Here is a 21829-nt window from a genome sequence, read left to right on the forward strand (position 1 = left end):
TTCCGGTGAATATTATTACTCAGGTGAGTGCTAGAGGAAGCATATAATTTACATGAGGCCTCCAACCTGGAGTTGCTTGGCACTTTGCTTCCAAGGAGTGGAATGTGGTGTAACAGATTCCGCTGTAGGATCAGGGTGTGTGGAACTCCTGTGCAATAATTAGGATTGACTTATTATAGGCTACCTCAGCCTCGGGAAAGAGATGGGGCAAATATTGTCCCTGTCTCATTTCCATGTATCATCCAACCCCAACAGTGAATAAAGTGAAAGAAATTTGGAGCTCTGATCATTGTGGCTGGCCCAGCTACACGGGACCTGGATGGGACAAAGCTGACCTGTCACCACCTTTTAAGTTCGTCTGACCCTAGGACTGACTGAGAGATGGTTTGGACTCTGACATAAGCTGGAGCAGCCTCAGAGTGGCTCTAACTGTGCCAGTTGGTGTAATATGTGGAGGTCCTGGAGCACAGCACTATGCCTGTTCAGGCTCCTTCCCGGGACCCCTCTGCTGGGGACTGAAGGGTTGGTGTAACAGGGATTCTCCTTTGGCTGGGGGGAAATCGTCAAGGGGTGACCTAAGCCTCTGGAAGGATACAGAGGGGTCTTAGCAGGGGCTAAGCATCTGGCCCCATTACCTGATCATACCCTTCCTCTGCATTATTATTATGGGGCAGCCTTTATCTTTTCGGTATCGAGGCAGGAGGGCTCTGGGTGCTAGCCAAAACAAAGGGTGGCAATGCATTTCCCCGGGGCTGGGGTGGCCCGGATTCTTAACACGGGCTGGGGTGGGGTGGGGTGGGGTGGGAATGGTCGGGTTCAGGTGAAATCACACAAGTGGCGGTGACTTTGCCGGGTTTCTGTCAGAGCCTGGAGCCCCCCCACCCCCCGGTGGCTCTGTTGGCAGTACCCTTCCCCCCTCGCGGATTTACTCTCTGGCTGCTGGGCCCCTTCGCGGGGCACGTCCCCCAGCTCCAGGCTTGTTGTTGTCACGTGGCCGGGGGAGGGGGCTCCGGCCGGGGGGCGGGCCGGGCTCAGCGGGAGGAGGCGGAAAGTTGGTGGAGCGGCTGGGGCTGGCGGAGACTGCAGCGGGCTGGGCGCTGTCTGCTTCGCCCGGCGGCCCCGGGGCATGAGCAGGACCTGCCGACCGCACTGAGAGCCGGCAGGTTGCGCCTGGGCGAGAGCGGGGCGGCGGCTCAGGGAGCCCCGGCCATGAGCTGCCCGCTCCGCGCTGCCCCAGCCGCCGCGCTGGGCTTGCTGCTGCTCCTGCTCCTGCTCCTGCTCGGCCGCCTGGCGGGGAGCTCGGCCGCCGGCGGCCCTGGCTCCCCCTCCTGCCCGGCTCCGTGCCGCTGCTTGGGGGACCTGCTGGTCTGCAGCCGCCTCAAGCTGAGCCGGGTGCCCGAGCGGCTCCCGCAAGGGGTGGTGCAGCTGTGAGTATCCCGCGGGGCGACCCCCGCACGGCTCCTGCGCAAGGAGGGGGCTGGGCATGGCCGGGAGTGGGGGACCCTCAGCCCGCTCCGGGCTCCGGCAGGGCGCGGCGGCGCAGCAGCCCCCGAGTCCCCCCTCGGGGACTTGTTGCTGGGCTGGATTTGGAGGGTCTGGCCCTGCAGCTGCGGGGGGAGGGGAGCTGCCTCCAGCCCTCCACGTCCGTAGGGAGTGGCGTCCCCAGCGCCCCCCTCTGCAGCCCCCTGCCCATCTGGGCATCGTCGGCTCAGCCGGGGCATGGGTCACCTAGGGGAGCGTCTCAGCCCGTATATGTGACTTCTGCCTCCCTTACCCATCACCCCGCCGGCCTCCTCCCACGCACTTGTCCTGTCTTGGGGGGGTCGGGACTCGGGACGGGGGGCATGGTCCTGATCAGAAAATTGTCCAAAGGAGAAGGGGTGCAAGGGCCTTTTGTCACTTACGAGGGGCTGAGTGTTTGTTTGTTTTTTTTTAGTGAGGGAGAAAGTTTTTAGAGAGGCGAATAATGCGGGGAACTGGAAGCTATTGGAAGTGACTTGTTCGTTCGCAAGTTGGGGCAGAGTCTGGTATCCTGCCAATAGGAAGAAATAAAACTGATACTGAACTGAAATGTAGAAGGTTATATTGGCGGGAGGGCTGAGGAGGAAGAAAGATGCTAAGATTGAATGTCTGTTTCTGTTTTAAGTATTAAAAAAAAAACCCAAAAACTCTTCTCTAAGAAAACTGATGGCTGATAGGCATTGAAAATAATTGGGCCCAGAAAAGTTGCATATTGCTGTTAACATCACCAGAGTGCACTCCCCCCCCTCCACACCCCGTTATCTAATGAATATTCTTTACAATTACATTTTTGCAAAGCATAGTGTGTCCTTTGCAGGTAGTGTCAAATTGCCATATTCACTAGTATTTCTTTCCTATTGATCCTTTTTTTTCCCTCTAGTGGTTTTAAGAAATGTATTAAGAAGACAGCATATATCAATTAATTTAGCAAGACAAACTTGAAGACTGCTTAGTAACAAATATTAAAATGTCATATTTAGAATACTTAATTTTAGTAACAAACATTTTTGAACAAATCATAAGATATTGAAATTTCCTAAAAGAAAGAAAAAATTGGTACGATCTGGAACTTTTTTACATTTGACTTCTATATTTGTCTTATTAATTTTCTATTAAATTTCAAAAACCGATAGAGATAAAGACTAACGTAAACAGGAAGGCTTTCAATTAGTTTTGACTAATTCTGTTAAATTGCCTCATCTGGAGGTCATGCTTCTTTATTCATGAAACATGGATGGCTGTATTGACAACATATGGAACTGAACATATGAATGACTTTGGGAGGTGACTCTTTCCATGAGTAGTATTGGAAAGTATCTGTGAGAGAAAAGAAACTTAAGTTTTCCTTTTGGTTGATATGGTTAAGATGTTTCAGTGATATACATATTCAGCAATTCATTGTGCTTCCTGTTGAATGTTAATCTTTCTGGTTCTTTTGAGTTGCTCAGTAAGATAAAATAAATCTTTTGACAAAACTTGTCAATATGTCAGAAAATTAACATCCCTTTACCTTAGTGCTGTTAACTTAACATTTAGCTTTAACACCATGACAAACTAAAACTAAGGGGAAAGCATAGAACCTTTAACTGGAATTTACTTCTAAAAGTTGTCTTAACATAAATAACCAAATGTGTTGCCTTTTGCAATTATTTTAGTGATAGACACTAAAATAAATTACAGAGGGTTTTCTGTTTAGCACAATTGGAAGTGTAAATTGTTTTTATGTAAGTTCACATTCCTTTAAAGAAGTGAGAGAAAATAAGTTCCATTTGTATAAATAAATACTGGGCCTGTTGTAAGATATCCTGCTGTGATCACTCATTGGACAGCTGTGTCATTTGGTCTTAAACTCACAGGAGTACATCTTTGTAGGTGTCACCAAACCATGTGGTTTGGCTGCTTTTGTGTAAATGTTTCTTTTGTTTGTGTGAAATGCCTTAGAAGTACCCATGTTTCTTTCTTCCTTCCCTTCCCCTTAATAAGAGAGTGCAGAAACATGTGGCATTGTCTGTTTCCTCCTCCTGTTCAGTATTTGGAATTTTGACTGCTCACGGTGCAAGATAATGATTTTCAGCTTCAGGTAGTCAATAAAGTTTGAGTTAATGTGATTGTTACTCCAAACTATTTACTTATAAATAGTAACAGATTTTGTGTATTTTGTTGACAAATAGAAGAAAATATATATAATCTTGAAAGGCAGTAATTTAGTTGAAAAACTGCCAAGCCTTATTGGAAAATGTTGTAATATCCATTAGACCCAATTCTCAAGACCTTACTAAGGCAAGAACTCCCTTGTGGTTTGGTGGAGTTCTTGCTTGAGTTAGAACTTCAGGACTAAGCCCATTTTGAATGTTTTCCTCTTCTCTTCTGTCTCCCTATCCCCCAGTGCCTCCAAAAAGTCTGATATAAAGTAATATCTAGCATTATGAAGTGATGGCTCGGTCCTGTCTCATTCAAAGTTCTCACAAAATTAATTGAATGTTGTGGGTGTGCAAAAAATGCTGGATCGGAGCAGGCCTTATGACTACAGACAGTGAAATTAAGAAAATGAGCTTCATTGTTTGAAGGTTGAGTGTTTGCATTCTGTTACAGTGCTGTCAGTAGTTGCTCCATTGATCCAGAAGCTGTCTCATGAAATATAGTGTAAATAGGGAATTTTGACCAGCTTTATTGGGGATTTAGAGTAAAGTGCATCTTCCTTAGTGCCATCTTCACATAATGTAATGGAAGTCCATTGAAAACTGAAAACTGATAAATATTTGTAGTGGCTTTGTATATAAATATCCTTAGATTTCAGTTTACTTCTAGCATATGTGCTCTGAGATTGAAAGAATGTTGCTTTGTTAGAATTAATGTTTCAGAGCCAGAATTGGGGGAGGGAAAGCAAATACTTGCCAGTGCTTTCAGTATTTTTAAATTCTATTGGAATTTTAGAATGTGTCTTACCAGGTTCACCTAGGAATGCCAAAGCTGTCCGTGAGACAGAAGGGAACATCTAAAAGATGATTTCAGCTAGTGTTTGTACTGCATCTTTAGTATTTACATTTTATAAATACTCTAGTTCTTTACCAGAATTGCCAGAAAAAAATTCCTTATGGTTTTCACAGCTGTTTTTCAATATTTTCCAGACTAAAACTTTAACATAGCAAGCTGATTTATGAGTCACTTTGGATCAGTGTCTTAAAACAGCTACAGCCTGGCTTTTTGTTTTTTAGCTTTCCTGATTTCTGCTGAATTAGCAGCTCTAAAGGCCCCAGTGGGATTGATTAAGAAGCTGTTGCTGGATTTGCATTTTAAAATTGCACTTGAGGCTCAGGTTTCTGAGTTCTCTAAGGGAAGAAGATGATAATTGCAACTAAGAGTTGTAAATTAAGTTAGGGTCTAAAAATTGTATTTATATAGTGTGTGAAAATGGAGAGGTACCACCTCTTCTGTGTTAGGCCTTCTCTTTGGTTTTTTATTACATAACTATTAACACTTTAAAGCTGCAGTTCAGCTTTTCAGTGAAGAAGCACCATATGAAAGATTGTTAATGCAAAAGTAACTGAGTATGAATAATTTTTCTTTCAGATGTTTCATAAAATAGGTTCCTAAAGGACAGGGTCAAAAAGGCTTGAAACACTGCAGCATATTATAAGTATTACTGTTCTGTTGCAGTATAAATTTTTAAGTGAAGAGTGGACTATATAGTTTCTACTGTCTAGTAAGAGTTTCTTACATGTAAATTTGGTGTCCATAAAGTGTCTGAATTTAGTCCCCATTATATCTTTCTTGGCTCTTAGAACTCCAATAGTAAAAGTAACCATAGGAGAGATTTTCTTTCTCCATTTAATATGGCTTTAGTTCGGAGGAGTTAGATTTGGGAGGGAGAATCAAAAGTGGAAAATATTTTGCAACCTTAGTATTTAGTTTTCAGAGTAGCAGCCGTGTTAGTCTGTATTCGCAAAAAGAAAAGGCGTACTTGTGGCACCTTGGAGACTAACCAATTTATTTGAGCATAAGTTTACGATGACGTGAGCTGTAGCTCACGAAAGCTTATGCTCAAATAAATTCCTTAGTCTCTAAGGTGCCACAAGTACTACTTTTCTTTTAGTATTTAGTGTTGCCCACTCCTATTTCTAAGTAGAAATAATAATAATAAAAAAAAAAAAAAAACCCAAACAAACGCAGTCCACTTGCACTTTCTTATAAGTGGATTTTAATTCAAGGGCGGTAGTTGGATTTTGTCGGGTTTTTTAAAGTCTGTATCTTAAATTTTTACACCTAGGGCTCATGAGAAACTATAGGTTTAAATTTCACTTAAAATACATTTTCTAATTGCTGATTTTTCTAACTGTAGTTGATTCACATTGAGAAGTTCTGTCTTCACTCATAGTTCACCTGCAAGGAACAAACTTCCCCATAACATTTCTAAAAAAAGATTAACATTGAAACTGTGGCCTTATTAAATACTTTTTACTTTTATTGTATGTAATGTTAACAAAAAAAATTACACAAGTATGTGTGTTTGAGAGAGAAGGCTCAGAATTAACTTTTTTTTTTTGTTTGTTCTTTTTCAAATAGGAGATAAAAGTAAGTAAATCGATGTGGAGTCTCTGGATGTATATATTTTAAAAAATAGATACCCACAAATTTTGCATGTGGTATCTGCAGCGTTAAAGACTTAAATTTTGTTTCAAACAAAATTTAAGTTGTTACACTCACGGTTGCCTTGATAGACTCCAGATGGATGTGAGCTTGAGCTATGAGTGAAAGTGTCTGGCTCCAGTGTGGTGATCATGCACAGCAGTGGTTGTAATTGCAGGATTTTTATAGTTTAAAGACTCTGCCAATTTTTTTTACATGTTATAACTCTAGCAGAACAAATCTACTCACGTCTGTTACTGTCTGGTGGGTCCTTAGGCAAACATGTTTTAAATAAACCTTTTGCAGGGTGTTTTAGATGAAACGAAGAAACGCAGGTTTTTAGCAGTGATGTTGAAAGCTCTTTGTTGAAATAATTGCTGATTCCTAATTCTTGTCTAATGATGATGAACAGTAACATATTAGGCTCTAACAGCCATGACTTCATAGAATTTTGACTGTTTATTTGCATACTTCTCATAATCCCTACAGACAAACCAAAGCCAAATATTGAATTAAGTTTAAGGTGGTGGTGGGAGTCCTTAATAACTTTTTTAAAGTAAAATGTTTAATTTAGGTCACTTTTAAAATCTATTACTTTGCTGTAGTAGACTTCTTCAAGATTTGTTTGCGAATGTAGGGGTGAAGATGTCAAATTAAATATATATGTGCAGTTTTTAAATGTAAAATAAATGGATTTTTCTCAGATCTAGGGTCTGATGGATGGCTACTCTGGATTTTTAAACAGTGAAAGAATTAATCTTTCAATTTAAGTGTGACTAACCTTTATTTACAGGAGAACTCAGTCATGCTAATAAGACTAACATTTGTAGGCTTTTGAAAATGTTAGAACTGAACTGGTTTCCCATCTTCCAGATGAAGCTCCTTAGGTGCTTAGTCCATTTGCTGTCTCTGGACACAGCATACACTGCTCACTCCAAGAGGACACATGTAGAACTTCACTGAAATCATTTGCACTTTCTGATTAATAAACCATGCTAACATGTAGCCCTCTGGGGTTCTCAGTCTGGCATGGAGAGAGCTGAACTTTATGGCATGAAGTTGTTTCCTTAAATACAAGTTTTTATGCTGAAGTTCTGAGTAAGCTATAGACTGGCTTTTAAATGTAGGTTGGTTTCAGGCCTATTTATCTATTCACAGCTGCTGCTACTACATATGATCGGTATTAAATTTGCATACATGAGAATAGGGTTCCAAATCAAATGAAAACCTAAATTCTATTTTCATGCTTCCTTGCCTGTTGTATCTAGGCTTTGCAAACTGTTTTAGATTATTAGGTTTAAAACTATAAATGAAACTAACACATCCTATTCTTTTGAGCCTATATTAGAATTTAAGACTTAAGTGCAGCTCTATCTGTGAATTTCTCTTATAGTAGCCAAGAGGTTACTTTACCTAGACTACTTTTTTTTTTTTTTTTGGGTACGACGTGGTTTCCTTGACAATGTGTGTATATATGAAGCTTCCCATAGATATTAAGACTCTTTTGTGCTATTGTTTTTTTAAAAAACAAAAGGGATTGTTCAGTCACAAAACACCACATATAAACTAAAGACCTTTCTTTCCAGTTATTAGCAGTGGTCAAAGGATTTAAAATCACCTTCCTTGTTTTCACAAAACAATACTTGAGTGAGTTTCTATTGTAATTTTATTGATAGCAAAACTATAATGTAGATTTTTTTAATGTATTTAGAGACTATGTAGATTGCAGGTTCAGTCTAAATATGTATTATGAGAGCTAGTAAAAATATACCTGATATTTCAAAAGTGACATCTGATTTATTTTTGTAATCTCATAGGGACTTAAGTCACAACAGATTATCTTCAATCAAGGCCAGTTCCTTGAGTCACCTTCATAGTCTTCGAGAAATGTAAGTGATTTGTTTTTTTGGGGGTATAAAAATGTTTTGTCTGTAGGATGGCTGTCTGAGAGACAAAGGTGTGTGCTCTTATAGTGATGTGCTGCAATAAGTGAGTTTATAATTAGCTTTGAATTTTATGGGGTATTTAGCAATTTAAAATATATAGTGTATGCACTCCTTGTTTATATTGCAACAGACTTCCTTTTTTTGATCTTGACAGAAAATTAAACAACAATGAATTGGAGACCATACCTAATCTGGGACCAGTCTCTGCAAATATTACTCTTCTGTCCTTGTAAGTAGATTTTGATGGCACTCTTTCTAACTGTAAAGATGAAAAAAAATAGTGGAAATGTGCATTGATGTTAGTTTAAAAAAAAACTGGACGTTTATCATATTGTGGCTGGGCAGTTGCTTATGTGATGTTGCATCAGGTTGTTTAAAAATGTGTGTATGTGTACACACGCAAAATTAAACTTAATCTAGTAGTGTTTCTGATGCTTCCCTAAGATATAGACAGACTGTATTATTATTAGTTTGTATTGTGGCAGTGCCTGCAGGCCCCAACCATAATCAGGACTCTGTTGTGCTAGGCACTGTACAAACACTAGTAACTACTATGCAAAAATGTGTATAGTGCAGGCCTTCAAAACAAGTTTGTGTATTTTGGTTGAAATTCTGCCCTCCTTGAAGTCTGTGGCAAAACTCCCATTGACTTCAGTGGAGTACAGTGGAATAGGGATTTCACCCCTTAATTTTAGGACACATATATGATAGGTAGACTAGGATTCAGAATAAATTATGTGCCAGTAACTTTACTACAACTTGTTTGGTCTATCTTGTGTGTGTGTGTGTGAGAGAGAGAGAGAGAATTATTTCCTGTTATTGCAGATGTTACACAAGCTTTTGTTTGGTTTAGTTTGCATGCAATATGTTTATAATGAATCATCATATTACTAAAAGTATGTCACCTGTGATCAAAGGCAGAATTTGTACATTCAGAAAAAGTGGATATGAAGTTAAAACGAAAGGGACTCAAAACAGAGATGACCTGATTTTCATTTTAATGGGAAACTTGTGTAATGCTTATGCAACCATGAGGCTTTTGATCAACTTTCATAAAATGTGTGTGTATGAGGATACTTAAAATAGTAATGTCTTAACTAAATTTTAATTTTTTTTTTCATAAACTGTCAAATACTTAAATACTAAAACATGGGTTTTCAGCTGTGGGGTTTACCAGCAGGATTTTTTCGTGTTAAAGCTAGTATTATTTAGCCCTATTCTTAATACAAATTGCAAGCTGCCTTGCAGAAGAGGCCTCTGAAGAGTTAAAACAATATAGTAAATTTTGGGAAGCTGTTCAATTAATTAAATTGATCACTATTCAATTGCTTACATCTGGTGATTTATAGGGGGTTTGTTTTTACTCTGATCCTAGGTCAGCTAAGTCAGCTGGTGCAGCCGCTGTGTCTGCACTGCTCTGTTTGAATAAGAATTAGGTGACATTTGATACTGATGTGGTTTTTCTACAGATCAGAATGAGAAAAGAATGAAAGAAAAAGCAGATGGTGTCTGACAAAGAACTACTGAATTTAAACACCCTATCTACTTTCATATTACATTAGTGTTAACACTTTTTTTTTATAGTGACACATCATTCTATAGTTTAATCATTGTGGTGAGTCTCAAATATACATTTAACTATTAAGTGTCATTTTTTTTAAAGGTCTGTTTACCATGAGATTAGAAACCTTTGCATAATAAAGCATTAGAAATCTTCCCTGTCTTGTTTTGAAATGTATGCAAAGTTGAGAGTTTGTCCTAAAGCATCCTCAACCTCTTTCCATGGAAATTAAACTCTAGTTCAGAGGAACCTAAAATTATCCTTCTGCAGCTGTGAAAAGAAATTTTTGATAAAATGAATTAATCCAGCCACTGCTGGATATTTGTCCCACACCCATGGATCAGTAGCTTAGTTTAGTTTACCCAGCTGGCCAAACATGGAGAAATCTTTATTAGATTTGATTTGTGCACTGTGTTCTGATTTTTTTTTTTTAAAGTACCTTTTGATAGCTCAGTGGTTTGAGCATTGGCCTGCTAAACCCAGGGTTGTGAGTTCAATCCTTGAGGGGGCCATTTAGAGATCTGGGGCAAAAGTTGGGGATTGGTCCTGCTTTGAGCAGGGGGTTGGACTAGATGACCTCTGAGGTCCCTTCCAACCCTGATATTCTATGAAAACAAGGTCTATGAAAAGTGTTCAACTGCCATGTACTGAAGATATTCCTTGGGAGCTGGCTGGTTGCCATTCTGCTTTGAAGCCCATGCCATGCCTATGTATGATGTCAGGAAACTCCTGAGTATGCTCAGTGGAGCCCAATTAAAGTTACTAATGTTTACCATATACCTCATGACCACTGTGGAGAATCATTGGAATTAGAAATGGAAGAGACCTATGAAGCCATCTAGTGCATTCCACTATCAGTGTAAGACTAATTCTTGGAGCATATTATGTAGTGCTCAGTGGGCATGGGTAGTCAGAACAGAAAGCTAGAGAACGGTATTTCATGGTTCAGGGGAAAAAACTCTCTTGCCCCCAAGGGTTTTCACCCAAAAGACACCTCACAAGCTAGGGATTGTTAATGGCACAGAGGTCACAACTTCATTAAATAAACTAGTATGTAAATAAACAGAGGAATGAACATGCTCTTTGCAGCAGTGGATGGCTGTAGCTGGTTGGTAGTTCTGTACAAGAATGTGCAATATATCATTGTCACACATCAACACATATATCAGTCTAATGGCATAATTTTTGTCAGAGATAAAGAAACAGACTTTTTTTTCTGATCCTAAATTTAGTTTGCAGTGCTGTCAGTTTAAAAATTCTTTTTTTGTAAACTGAGCTAATTTGACGTATATAAGTCAGTGGAAGGGAACAATATTCAGCAATATGATGCAGCTTTCTCAGAGATGGTTTTCAGAGGGTGACTGCTTGAAGCAAACTTCTGATGAACTCTGTAGGAGCTTAGCTTTCATGGAAAAAGGGGATTGTGAAATCTTCCCAATGCAAGCAACTATTGTGTTCCTGAGTCTTGGTTCTTCTCAATAGCAGAAAAAAGGGTGTGTGAATTTACCTTAATGGGAGTTATCCTTCTGATTTGATTACATTTCTCCCAAGATGCGCACAAAAGCTAGCTATCTTGTTCAACAAGTCTTTGAAGAATGCAGCGTAGGGTGCCCTGATATGCTTTTCTTTCCTTGCCAGACTCTAGTGGCCCAGGATCTCTCTTCCAAGCAGTGAAAACTTCTCCTCCCTAGCAGCTGTTAGTACAGTTCTGAAGCTTTAAAAATCTACAGAGTGAATTCCACAGAGGGTATGTCTATGTACAGTGCTGCAGTGGCGAAGTGGAGAAGATGCTCTATGCTTCGCCTAAAAAAACCCCACCTCTGTGAGCTGCAGAAGCTATGTCAGTGGGAGAAGCTCTCCCACTGATTTAGCGCTGTGCACACAAGTGCTTATGTTGGTGTAACCATGTTGCTCAGGGGGTGGAATATTCATATCCCTGAGTGACAGATGCTCCCTAACCTGCAGGGCACATACAGTTGTAAGGGCTCGGTAGGCAATGTAAGGCTTGACTTAACTAACACTGACTCAAGTAACTGCTGAAGAATATGCTGAAAATGTGTAGTAAATGCCCTTGTGTGGTATAACAGGACATTACTTGGCATACTGTGATGTTCCTTGAGAAATCCCTGAGGGGACCTTTTATCAGCAGTAGCACCCCTTTAACCCAATTGTTTCAGGTTTGGTTTTTGAAAAAATGACCATGGTTTAAACCAAAAATGGAACTGGCTTCTTTGACCTACTGTTGGTTGTTTCTGACTCTTCAAATTATACATACAATATAATTTATTTTTCTGCAGGAGAAAAATGAGCTCTGCATCAATTCAGTCCCTAGTTTCCTGCACATTTGGGTAATCCAAAACTAACACCTACGGCTAGTCACTGGAATTTAATTATTAAATATGTAATGTTAACTCAATACAATGTAAACATTTTTGGGTATACTGGATTTAACAACTAAATTACCACAAATATTTACACTGGCTATACATGGTAATATAGCCTCATTTATCTATCCCTAGAACTAAAATATTTTAGATATTTCCTTATTTGCATTCCTCAAATGCTTGTAAAGCCAGTTACAACTAACATAGCACTGTTTTTAAAACTTGTGATAGTTTCATGTTACAAAATTTTGAAATTCTGGGGGGAAAAAAAGCAAGGTATATTTTAATTATTGTTGGCTGTTGATCACTTTATATACTATTTTGTCAAGCTTAGAAGTGAATGCTAAGTGCCCCAACAGTTAGGGACATCACTGAATAAAATTTAAACAAGTTTTTGTTCTGAATTGCCTAAATACTGTCCTGCTGGTTCTTGCTCTACGTGGCACCCTGAAGTGGACTAAACTGGTGGTGTCATATTAATCAGTCTGTTTAGTGAGGGAGAAGGGACCTGGTAAATGTCTTTTAGGGCTTGTTTTCATTGCAACATTTACTTGGGGCCAGGTCTCTTCCCCGGCCCCTCCTGCAACCCCCCCGCACCTCTCCCAAGTGTCCCCGGCCCCCACTTGCTGCCCCTGTGCAGCTCCACCGGCCCCCAGAGCATCCCTGCCTCTCCCCTGCAGCCCCACACTGACTCGGTAACTTGATAAGATAACTTGAGTTCTGTCCACATACAAAAAACCTTAACATGAGTGTGGTGATGCTTTTAACTTGTATTGGTTGACCTGAGTGGGCGTGAAGGTTAAAACTAAAGGGAACAAAATTTGCCAGCTAACACAACCACTCTGTTGTGTGGACACAGGCTAGCAACACTCAAGTCCTCCAGTGTCTTCCCACAATTCCCCTTCCCCCCGTGCCCAGAAAGGCAGATATGTTTTCCCACAGTTCACTGGGAAAGAATTCATAGTAAGGATGGGCAGCAAGCAATCTGTATTTTTTCTGAGGTAGGTTAACTGGAGAGAAGTAATATGAGCCTCGATAACTTGAGCTAACTCTGCAGTAACTATGTAGCCAGAGTCTTGCATGATTTTGCAACATTACTTGTTAATTCTCAATTCTGTACCTAATGGGGTGTGAAACTTTGAAATTAAAAACTGCAAAAACATAGAGGTAATCAGTTTTTAAAAAGTCACTTGGCCACTGTCCTCCATAGCGTGGCTCCCTGCTCTAGAAGAGCCTTATGGTTCATAATGATTACTTAGGTTGGTATAACTTTAATCCCAAGGGATGACAAACTATTTAAGATGTAGCTAAGAAGCTACTTCTGGGGTGACATACGATGTTTCAGTGCATAACAACTTTATAAAGCAGTTCAGGAAAGGAAGGGAAGTATACCATATCCAACACAATGGACACTATATAGTAGGGAAACTCCAGGCATGTAGGATATAATTTGGCCTCAGCAGCATGGTATAATAATTTCCATGTGTTTGAAAAAAGTATAATGTGATATTTAATTACCACAAGTGGTTAGGGACCTCTATCTTTATATATTAATATTGTCTGAAAAATTAACTTTCATTGGTTTCAGTATTCCCTCATAAGGAAGAGGGCCATCTGTGAAATTACAAACACTTCTGCAACTCCTATGTTTTCTTTGAAGATATCAAAAATATTGACCAAACTGGAGTCTACTTTATTCACATAAAATACAGCCTATGGCATTACACGTGTGACGTCACCAGCAAAGGGCATCCTTCAGTACCTCTGAAAATGAAAGGCAGATATCAGTGGCTTTGAAGACCCTGAAAGACCTTTATTGTGTTGGGATATCAAGGGTGTTTTGTTTTGTTTTTTGCCCTAAACCTGTTATACGTAAACTTGCAAATGGACTTCGAGCTTCAAAAAAAAATCAACGTCAGAATTATACAATATATCAATGGCTTGTAAGTCCCTGAAAGACCCTTCACATTTTGGGTCTTAAAGTATAAGGGCTATCGTCTCTCAAAATAAGGAAACCGCACATTCTGAGATGTGTATTGTATATAGCTTGAAAGACTACAATTAGAATATCTTAAAATAGTGAAGTCTGAAATCTTAGTGAAATTCTTTAAATAGTAAGCTTAGATTTATATATTTATTTGTACAGAGCAGATGGGAAAATTCTTGAAACAACCATTGTAAATCACTTACCTGTACCGAACAAAAATTAAGTTTGGCTAAAGCTAGACTGGAAAATTAAAAGTTCTGACAAAATGTGCAATAATTTGTAGACTTTTCTATGTCTTTAGTGTCTCCATAGCATTGGCAGGAATCAGAAAATATTTGATTCAAGTGGAATAATATAGAACTTGTGAAAAGTGCATAATGACAACTCTAGAGAGTGAAATTTTTTGTTATATCCATAGGATAGGTTCGTCATGGACTGGATCAGTGATGCAATTTGTCAGACTAGTATGTTAAAAACATTTATCGTGTTCTGGGCAGGCTACCTTTAGGAGGAGGTTCAAACAATTAAATACCATGGCCATTCAATTCTGAGCTTTGTGGTCGCCCAATAGGATGTCAGTATTGATGGAAGTTCTTGTGATGTAGCTACTTGTTTTTACTAGGCACTAGACTGGAACAACATGGTCATTTTTCTGAAGGTTATCAGACAGACTGCAATTACTTTGAATGATTTACCCAGCGTTGAAAGATTGTGCTCCACAGATTGCCTCAATTACCAATGTGCTTGACAATGTTCAGTATTAAAACAGGTTTCAGAGTAGTAGCCCTGTTAGTCTGTATTCGCAAAAAGAAAAGGAGTACTTGTGGCACCTTGGAGACTAACAAATTTATTTGAGCATAAGCTTTCGTGAGCTACAGCTCACTTCATCGGATGCATTCAGTGGAAAATACAGTGGGGAGATTTATATACATAGAGAACATGAAACAATGGGTGTTACCATACATACCGTAATGAGAGTGATCACTTAAGGTGAGCTATTAACAGCAGGAGGGGGGGGGGGGGGCTTTTTGCAGTGATGATCAAGATGGGCCATTTCCAGCAGTTGACAAGAACGTCTAATGAACAGTCAGGAGTGCAGGGGGGAATAAACATGGGGAAATAGTTTTACTTTCTGTAATGACCCATCCACTACCAGTCTCTTTATTCAAGCCTAAGTTAATTGTATCCAGTTAGCAAATTAATTCCATTTCAGCAGTCTCTCATTGGAGTCTGTTTCTGAAGTTTTTTTGTTGAAGAATTGTCTCTTTTAGGTCTGTAATTGAGTGACCAAAGAGATTAAAGTGTTCTCCAACTGGTTTTTGAATGTTCTAATTCTTGACGTCTGATTTGTGTCCATTTATTCTTTTACGTGGAGACTGTCCAGTTTGACCAATGTACATGGCAGAGGGGCATTGCTGGCACATGATGGCATATATCACGTTGGTAGATGCGCAGGTGAACGAGCCTCTGATAGTGTGGCTGATGTGATTAGGCCTTATGATGGTGTCCCCTGAATAGATATGTGGCAAGGGGCTTTGTTGCAAGAATTGTAGTTGTAAGAATGCTTGATAGAGATCTTGTAGGTGTTTGTCTCTGTCTGAGGGGTTGGAGCAAATGTGGTTCTATTGTAGAGCTTGGCTGTAGACAGTGGATCATGTGGTTTGGTCTGGATGAAAGCTGGAGGCATGTAGGTAGGAATAGCGGTCAGTAGGTTTCCAGTATAGGGTGGTGGTTATGTGACCATCGCTTATTAACACCATAGTGTCCAGGAAGTGGATCTCTTGTGTGGACTGGTCCAGGCTGAGGTTGATGATGGGATGGAAATTGTTGAAATCATGATGGAATTCCTGAAGGCTTCTTTTCCATGGGTTCAGATGATGAAGATGTCATCAATGTAGCACAAGTAGAGTAGGGGCATTAGGGGACGAGAGCTGAGGAAGCGTTGTTCTAAGTCATCCATAAAAATGTTGGCATACTGTGGGGCCATGCGGGTACCCATAGCAGTGCTGCTGATTTGAAGGTATACATTGTCCCCAAATGTGAAATAATTATGGGTGAGGACAAGCATTCTTACAACTACACAACCCACCTGCTGAAGTGAAGAAACAGATTGACAGAGCCAGAAGTCACCTGCTGCAGGACAGGCCCAACAAAGAAAATAACAGAACCCACTAGCCATCACCTTCAGCCCCCAACTAAAACTTCTACAATCTATCCTGAAGGACGACCCATCACTCTCACAGATCTTGGGAGATAGGCCAGTCCTTGCTTACAGACAGCCCCGCAACCTGAAGCAAATACTCACCAGCAACCACATACCACACAACAGAACCACTAACCCAGGAACCTATTCTTGCAACAAAGCCCGTTGCCAACTGTGTCCACATATCTATTCAGGGGACACCATCATAGGGCCTAATCACATCAGCCACGCTATCAGAGGCTCATTCACCTGCGCATCTACCAATGTGATATATGCCATCATGTGGCAGCAATGCCCCTCTGCCATGTACATTGATTTGTGACCATTTATTCTTTTACGTAGAGACTGTCCAGTTTGACCAGACGTCAAGAATTATAACATTCAAAAACCAGTTGGAGAACACTTCACTCTCTTTGGTCACTCAATTACAGACCTAAAAGAGGCAATTCTTCAACAAAAAAACTTCAGAAACAGACTCCAATGAGAGACTGCTGAAATGGAATTAATTTGCAAACTGGATACAATTAACTTAGGCTTGAATAAAGAGACTGGGAGTGGATGGGTCATTACAGAAAGTAAAACTATTTCCCCATGTTTATTTGCAACCCCCCACTGTTTCTCAGAGGTTCTTGTCAACGGCCCACCTTGATTATCACTACAAAAGGTGTCCCGCCCCCCCCCCCCATCCACCTTGCTCTCCTGCTGGTAATAGCTCACCTTAAGTGATCACTCTCATTACAGTATGTATGGTAACACCCATTGTTTCATGTTCTCTATGTATATAAATCTCCCCACTGTATTTTCCACTGAATGCATCCGATGAAGTGAGCTGTAGCTCACGAAAGCTTATGCTCAAATAAATTTGTTAGTCTCTAAGTTGCCACAAGTACTCCTAGTATTAAAACAAAATCCTTTGCATTCCAGATAGTATTATTAAAATGAGAGCTTTAGATCAGTTTACCGAATATACTGAAATTGAATTTAAATACAAACATTTTATTTTTATGCATATTATGTACTTTTGGGAAAATAACTTTTGCTAATTTGTACGACTGTGCATGTTATTATTTTTAGTCCCAACCAACAGTGATCACAGAGAGAGATAGAAGGTTTAAATTTAAAGTTGATCTGGGCCAAGAAAGTTTTGTCAACCAAGTCGAAAGTTGTACTTTCTTGTCAGCTGCTCTAAAATTCTTCTAATTATTAATCCTTTATGTTTAATAGGGCAATTGTTAGTAATGGTGACGTTACCCTAAAAGCTAAAATCAATTGCTCTGTTGGAAAAATGTAAAAATGATTCTATTTTGATTGCAATCAAAAATTTTGCAGCACTCAATGATTTTTTTAGAAATACGGTCTGTTGCTCAGCTTTATAAATATATATTCAGAGAGAGAGAAATCCTAGAAAGCTGTGATGGATCAAAATAATGAGTTCTACAAATGTTTTTTTTTCTCTCATTGCTTATCCAGCCTGTGTACTTTCAGGGCATCTTTAGGTTTCAGTCTTTATCAGGCCCGGTGAGTGACTTTTTGTGAAATTTAAAAATAAGTTGCCATCAGCATGGAAACTAAGCTTTGACTAGGAGGAGCCAAGGTTGATCTTTGTGCATGTTAGATGTTTTTCTGCTATCTTGCTTCATAGCTAAAGTCAGAATCAATGGCGATCACCAAAGTCTCATCAGTGGGCAGGGTACTCCAGTCCTTTTTGGATTACACATTCAGATGACAAGGGAACCAGTTACAACATGATTGTTTCTTGTGATGGTTAAAGCAATTGCTCCACTATATGATGTAGATAGGACCTAACAATGTATTATTGGCAATATGAATTTTGCCACATTCTTTGGTATTTTAAATATGTCAGTGGGCAAAAGTATAACAAAGTTTTATGGGGGTTTTAGAGTGCTTGGGGCCTCTGATGCTACCAACCTAGCCACTTAACCTAAAAAGGTATTTATCCTATAGTGAGCCTTTTAACTCTTAAAAATGGAGAAGAAAAGCTGTTTCTTATCTGTAAGAAGTTTTTTGTTGGTTAACCAAGTTGCCTGATGTGTAGCTAAAAGTGCATACATTGATCAGTGTTAGTCGGTTTAATTCTTCCGGCTAAAATGAATTTTGAAGGGCCAGGTCCCATTACTGGGAAGAATGAAAAATTACTGGATGGTTTACTAGCTAGCTATTCTCATCCTTGCTTCCACATTAAAAATCATAAGGCAATCAACAATCAAAAGTTCTCATAATTTCAAGGTATTTGTGTTACTGATTGCCTAGATGGAATACCTGAACAATATCCTTCAGATGTTAGAACTTGCATTGTCTCATCCAGGTCCTGATTCACTGAAACACAGCATACTTAAGCACATGCCTAACTTTAAATGCCTGGGTAGTCCTACTAATTTCAGTGAGATTTCTCATGTGCTTAAAGTAAATCGTGTGCTTAAGTGCTTTGCTGAACTGTGTCTCTAATCCAAGTAAACTCCGATATATTTTTGAAGATGATCTTATACTACTACTCTATGTCCATTTCATAAATAGAGATGAAAATGTGAGTTAAATATTTTGTTTTGAGACTATGGCCATTATGCTCCAAGATCTTATTCTCAAATTAAATTAAGGAAACATACAAAATAGTTTGTCTACCTCCACACTTGTTCAAATGTAGTTTAGTGGGCAATGTGTAGGGGCAAAGTTTGAATCAGGGTGGTAATTTGATGCATCTTTGGCTAAGTTTTAATGAGGGAATCTTAACAAATGCCTAAAGCAGGAGGACAAAATCACGAAAGATGATTGTCTGGAGGGGACAGGTGTCAGGGAGATCTAGGGCAACAATCTGGCAGGAACCCAGCTCTTTGCCATCTTGCAGTAGCAAAGGCATGGATGGAAGCAGCATCATTTCACATTCCAAAGGTTATCTGTACAAGTATGAGTTCTAGAAATGACTTCTTAAAATAAAATCTTAAATTCTGTAGAAATTGGTGTCTTAAACCTCCTCTGTTTGCTAGATAATGGCATTGTCTCAAAGCCAGAATGCCAGATGAAAGAAGAGGATTAGGATACATAGGCTTTCTGGAAGAGCTTTGTTTTGAAGAGGGTAGAGCCATGTCAGACTGGGTTTCGGGCATGGAGTGACTTGGAGAAAATCCCAAGAATGAGAGTGGTGGTGAACTGTGAGTGATATGGGAAAGGTTGTGAGCAAAGAGGTAGACAGGAGCTAGATTTTGCAGTCACTTAAATTCAATGTGGCGAACAAGGGAAAAGAAATAAAAAGATTTGAAGAGGAACTGGGCGTGATCAGAGCAGCAAACAAGGAAGATAAACTTTTTTGTGGCAGCAATTTGGATAGATTGAATGGCAGGAGAAGGAAAACGCGTCTGGAAGATGACAACTTGTAGCTGAGGTATAAAACAGAGCCAAAACAAAGGCTTTTGCAAAGAGAACAGAGAATATCAAATAGATTTCTGAGATATTATAGAGGAAAACTGTCAGGATTTAGTGAGTGTTTGTGTTGGAGGACAAAGTGAATATAAAAATTAGAATGAGGCTGCAGTTGTAAGGAATGGGGAGGATATTAATTTCAGTGGTGATAAAAAGGGAGGAAAGGTGATGAGTTCATTTGCTGCCATGTTAAATTTTACTTGATGGTGGGGTATCTAGGAAGAAGTGTCAGATGAGCCCAAATGGAGCAGGGCAAGGTCGGGGTGAGATGGTAGATATGGTCATCCAGGAATAAGGCATTAAAAGGAGAAGTGAAGATACAGCCCTAACAAACCTTGACAGGGAGTGAGAAGAAAAGCAGTCCCAAGACACACTAAAGGAGCAGGTGGAGATGAGGTGGACATAGAACCAGAAAAGCACACCGTTTGAAGCCCAGAGAGAGGATAGTTTGTGAAAGGGAGCAATCTACTGTGTGGGGAAATGAAGAGCTGTTGCTACTTAGTGCTAAGTCAGTGGTGACTGACAAAAGCAGGTTCAGTGGAGTGGGGAAAGGGTGGCACCAGACTATAGTTTAGCAAGGGAAAAGTTAATATTGTAGTAAAGCATTGCTTTCTCTGATAGGGTGAAAATATAGGGGGGTTGTTTTTGTTTTCCCCTCATCCTTTTTTCTTTGGCCACTTTTCCTGGTATGTGTCATTTCATAGCTCCTTTCCCTTCCTCCCCTCATCCATGCCTGGCTTGGGCATCAGTAAACCTTTCCCTTCCAGAAATTCATGGCCACTCACATGACATACAACCCTCTCTGCCCCTTCCTTCCTAAGAAGGAGCCAGGGTCATTCAATGGACTAGCATGAGAAAGGAGGGGACTTAATGTTAATTTTGTACTTTTGTGCCTAGATACCACAAATATAGGCATAATAAAAATGCATAGAGCCAGGGCTGCTGTGAAGTCTGATCTGAAAGCCTGTCAAGAACATCACAGAATGTGAAGTTGGAAGAGATCCTCACAAGGGAAGCAGCAATGTGGCTCAAGGAGTGTGAAGTGCCTGTGTGTGAACCAGACATCAGACCTGTAGACTTATCAGCTGACTTGAAGGGAGCCAGAATGCTGTCCTGGCTCTACTTTGGCAGGTGCTTCTCTGGGATATGAGTGTCTCTTCAGGATATAAACATAATATTTTAATGACTGAAGAGAGAATGTTTCACCTATAAATGTCTCAGACTGCAGTGAGGTGCACAGTTGTGAGAAAGGTGCACAGTCCCATTTATGGCAGTAGGGTGTTAACTTTGAAACATAACAGTTTAAATGACATCGTTAATTACACTACTGATAATTTTAGTAGAAACATCCTAGCTAATGTGCTTATTAAGTTGAATCCTATAACAGTGGAAAAGACATCGTAGTTCATTGTCTCTTTCTCTCCTGTGGCCACTGGAGAATTGTTTGCCACAGTAAACACTGCAGTAATTTTGTGCAGTTCTATTTGCCACAAAATACCAGGCTCCAGTCACTTAACTTGAGAGTTTATTGCACAGAAATTGTCCTGCTTTTTTTTCCAGCTTAATTTTTTCTTTTTTTATTGTCCTCCCATTATTCCCTGACATATCATGGGCCCCAGATCTCATAGCATAGTGGGAGCCATCACTCGGAGACTTGGAGGAAGAAACCAACCATGGAACAGGGTAACAGCCAAAATGAAAGAAGCAGGCACCAGTGAAGGTGGAGAGGAGAAGAGGCTGGGGGAACCAAGAGGGGAGATTGTGTGCCAAGTGGAATGTGACTAGATTTTTTTTTAACCACTTTTTCTCCCACTGCCTGCCTCCCCTCCTCATCTTCCACACTTCTCAATAGGATCATGAAGTAAGGCCTGACTAGGAGTGTAGCAAAAGACAAGGACCAAGAACAGGATCTAGGGAGAACTTTACTGATGGAACGGGGAACAGTAATATGTTGCATATTGGAACATTGGACAGAGTTCAGCACAAGGGTGAAAAAGAGGACACCAATTCTCTCCCTGTTGTAGTAAATGTCAGCCTCCATGCAGTAGGAGTCTGTAGCCTAGATAAGAGTTCAAAATTCCACAGGTGTTTCTTTAATATATGGCACACAGGTTGAAAATATTTCAGTAGGTATTTAGACATACAGTCTTTGGGATAAAAAGTAGT

General features: G+C 40.0%; 1 protein-coding gene across 1 annotated transcript in view; it reads left to right on the forward strand.

Annotated features, from left to right (window-relative positions):
- The first annotated feature begins 1068 nt into the window (after nt 1-1068).
- LRIG3 (leucine rich repeats and immunoglobulin like domains 3) overlaps nt 1069-21829 on the forward strand; it is a 52086-nt gene continuing 31325 nt past the window's right edge. Inside the window, exons 1-3 of the mRNA XM_073327962.1 lie at nt 1069-1427; nt 7965-8036; nt 8248-8322. Coding sequence (XP_073184063.1) covers nt 1210-1427; nt 7965-8036; nt 8248-8322 — 365 coding nt within the window. The 5' untranslated portion in view covers nt 1069-1209. The remainder of the gene's footprint in view (nt 1428-7964; nt 8037-8247; nt 8323-21829) is intronic.

This window comes from Lepidochelys kempii, chromosome 1 (assembly GCF_965140265.1).
Source record: "Lepidochelys kempii isolate rLepKem1 chromosome 1, rLepKem1.hap2, whole genome shotgun sequence".
In the NCBI taxonomy this organism is placed as follows: Eukaryota; Metazoa; Chordata; order Testudines; family Cheloniidae; genus Lepidochelys; species Lepidochelys kempii.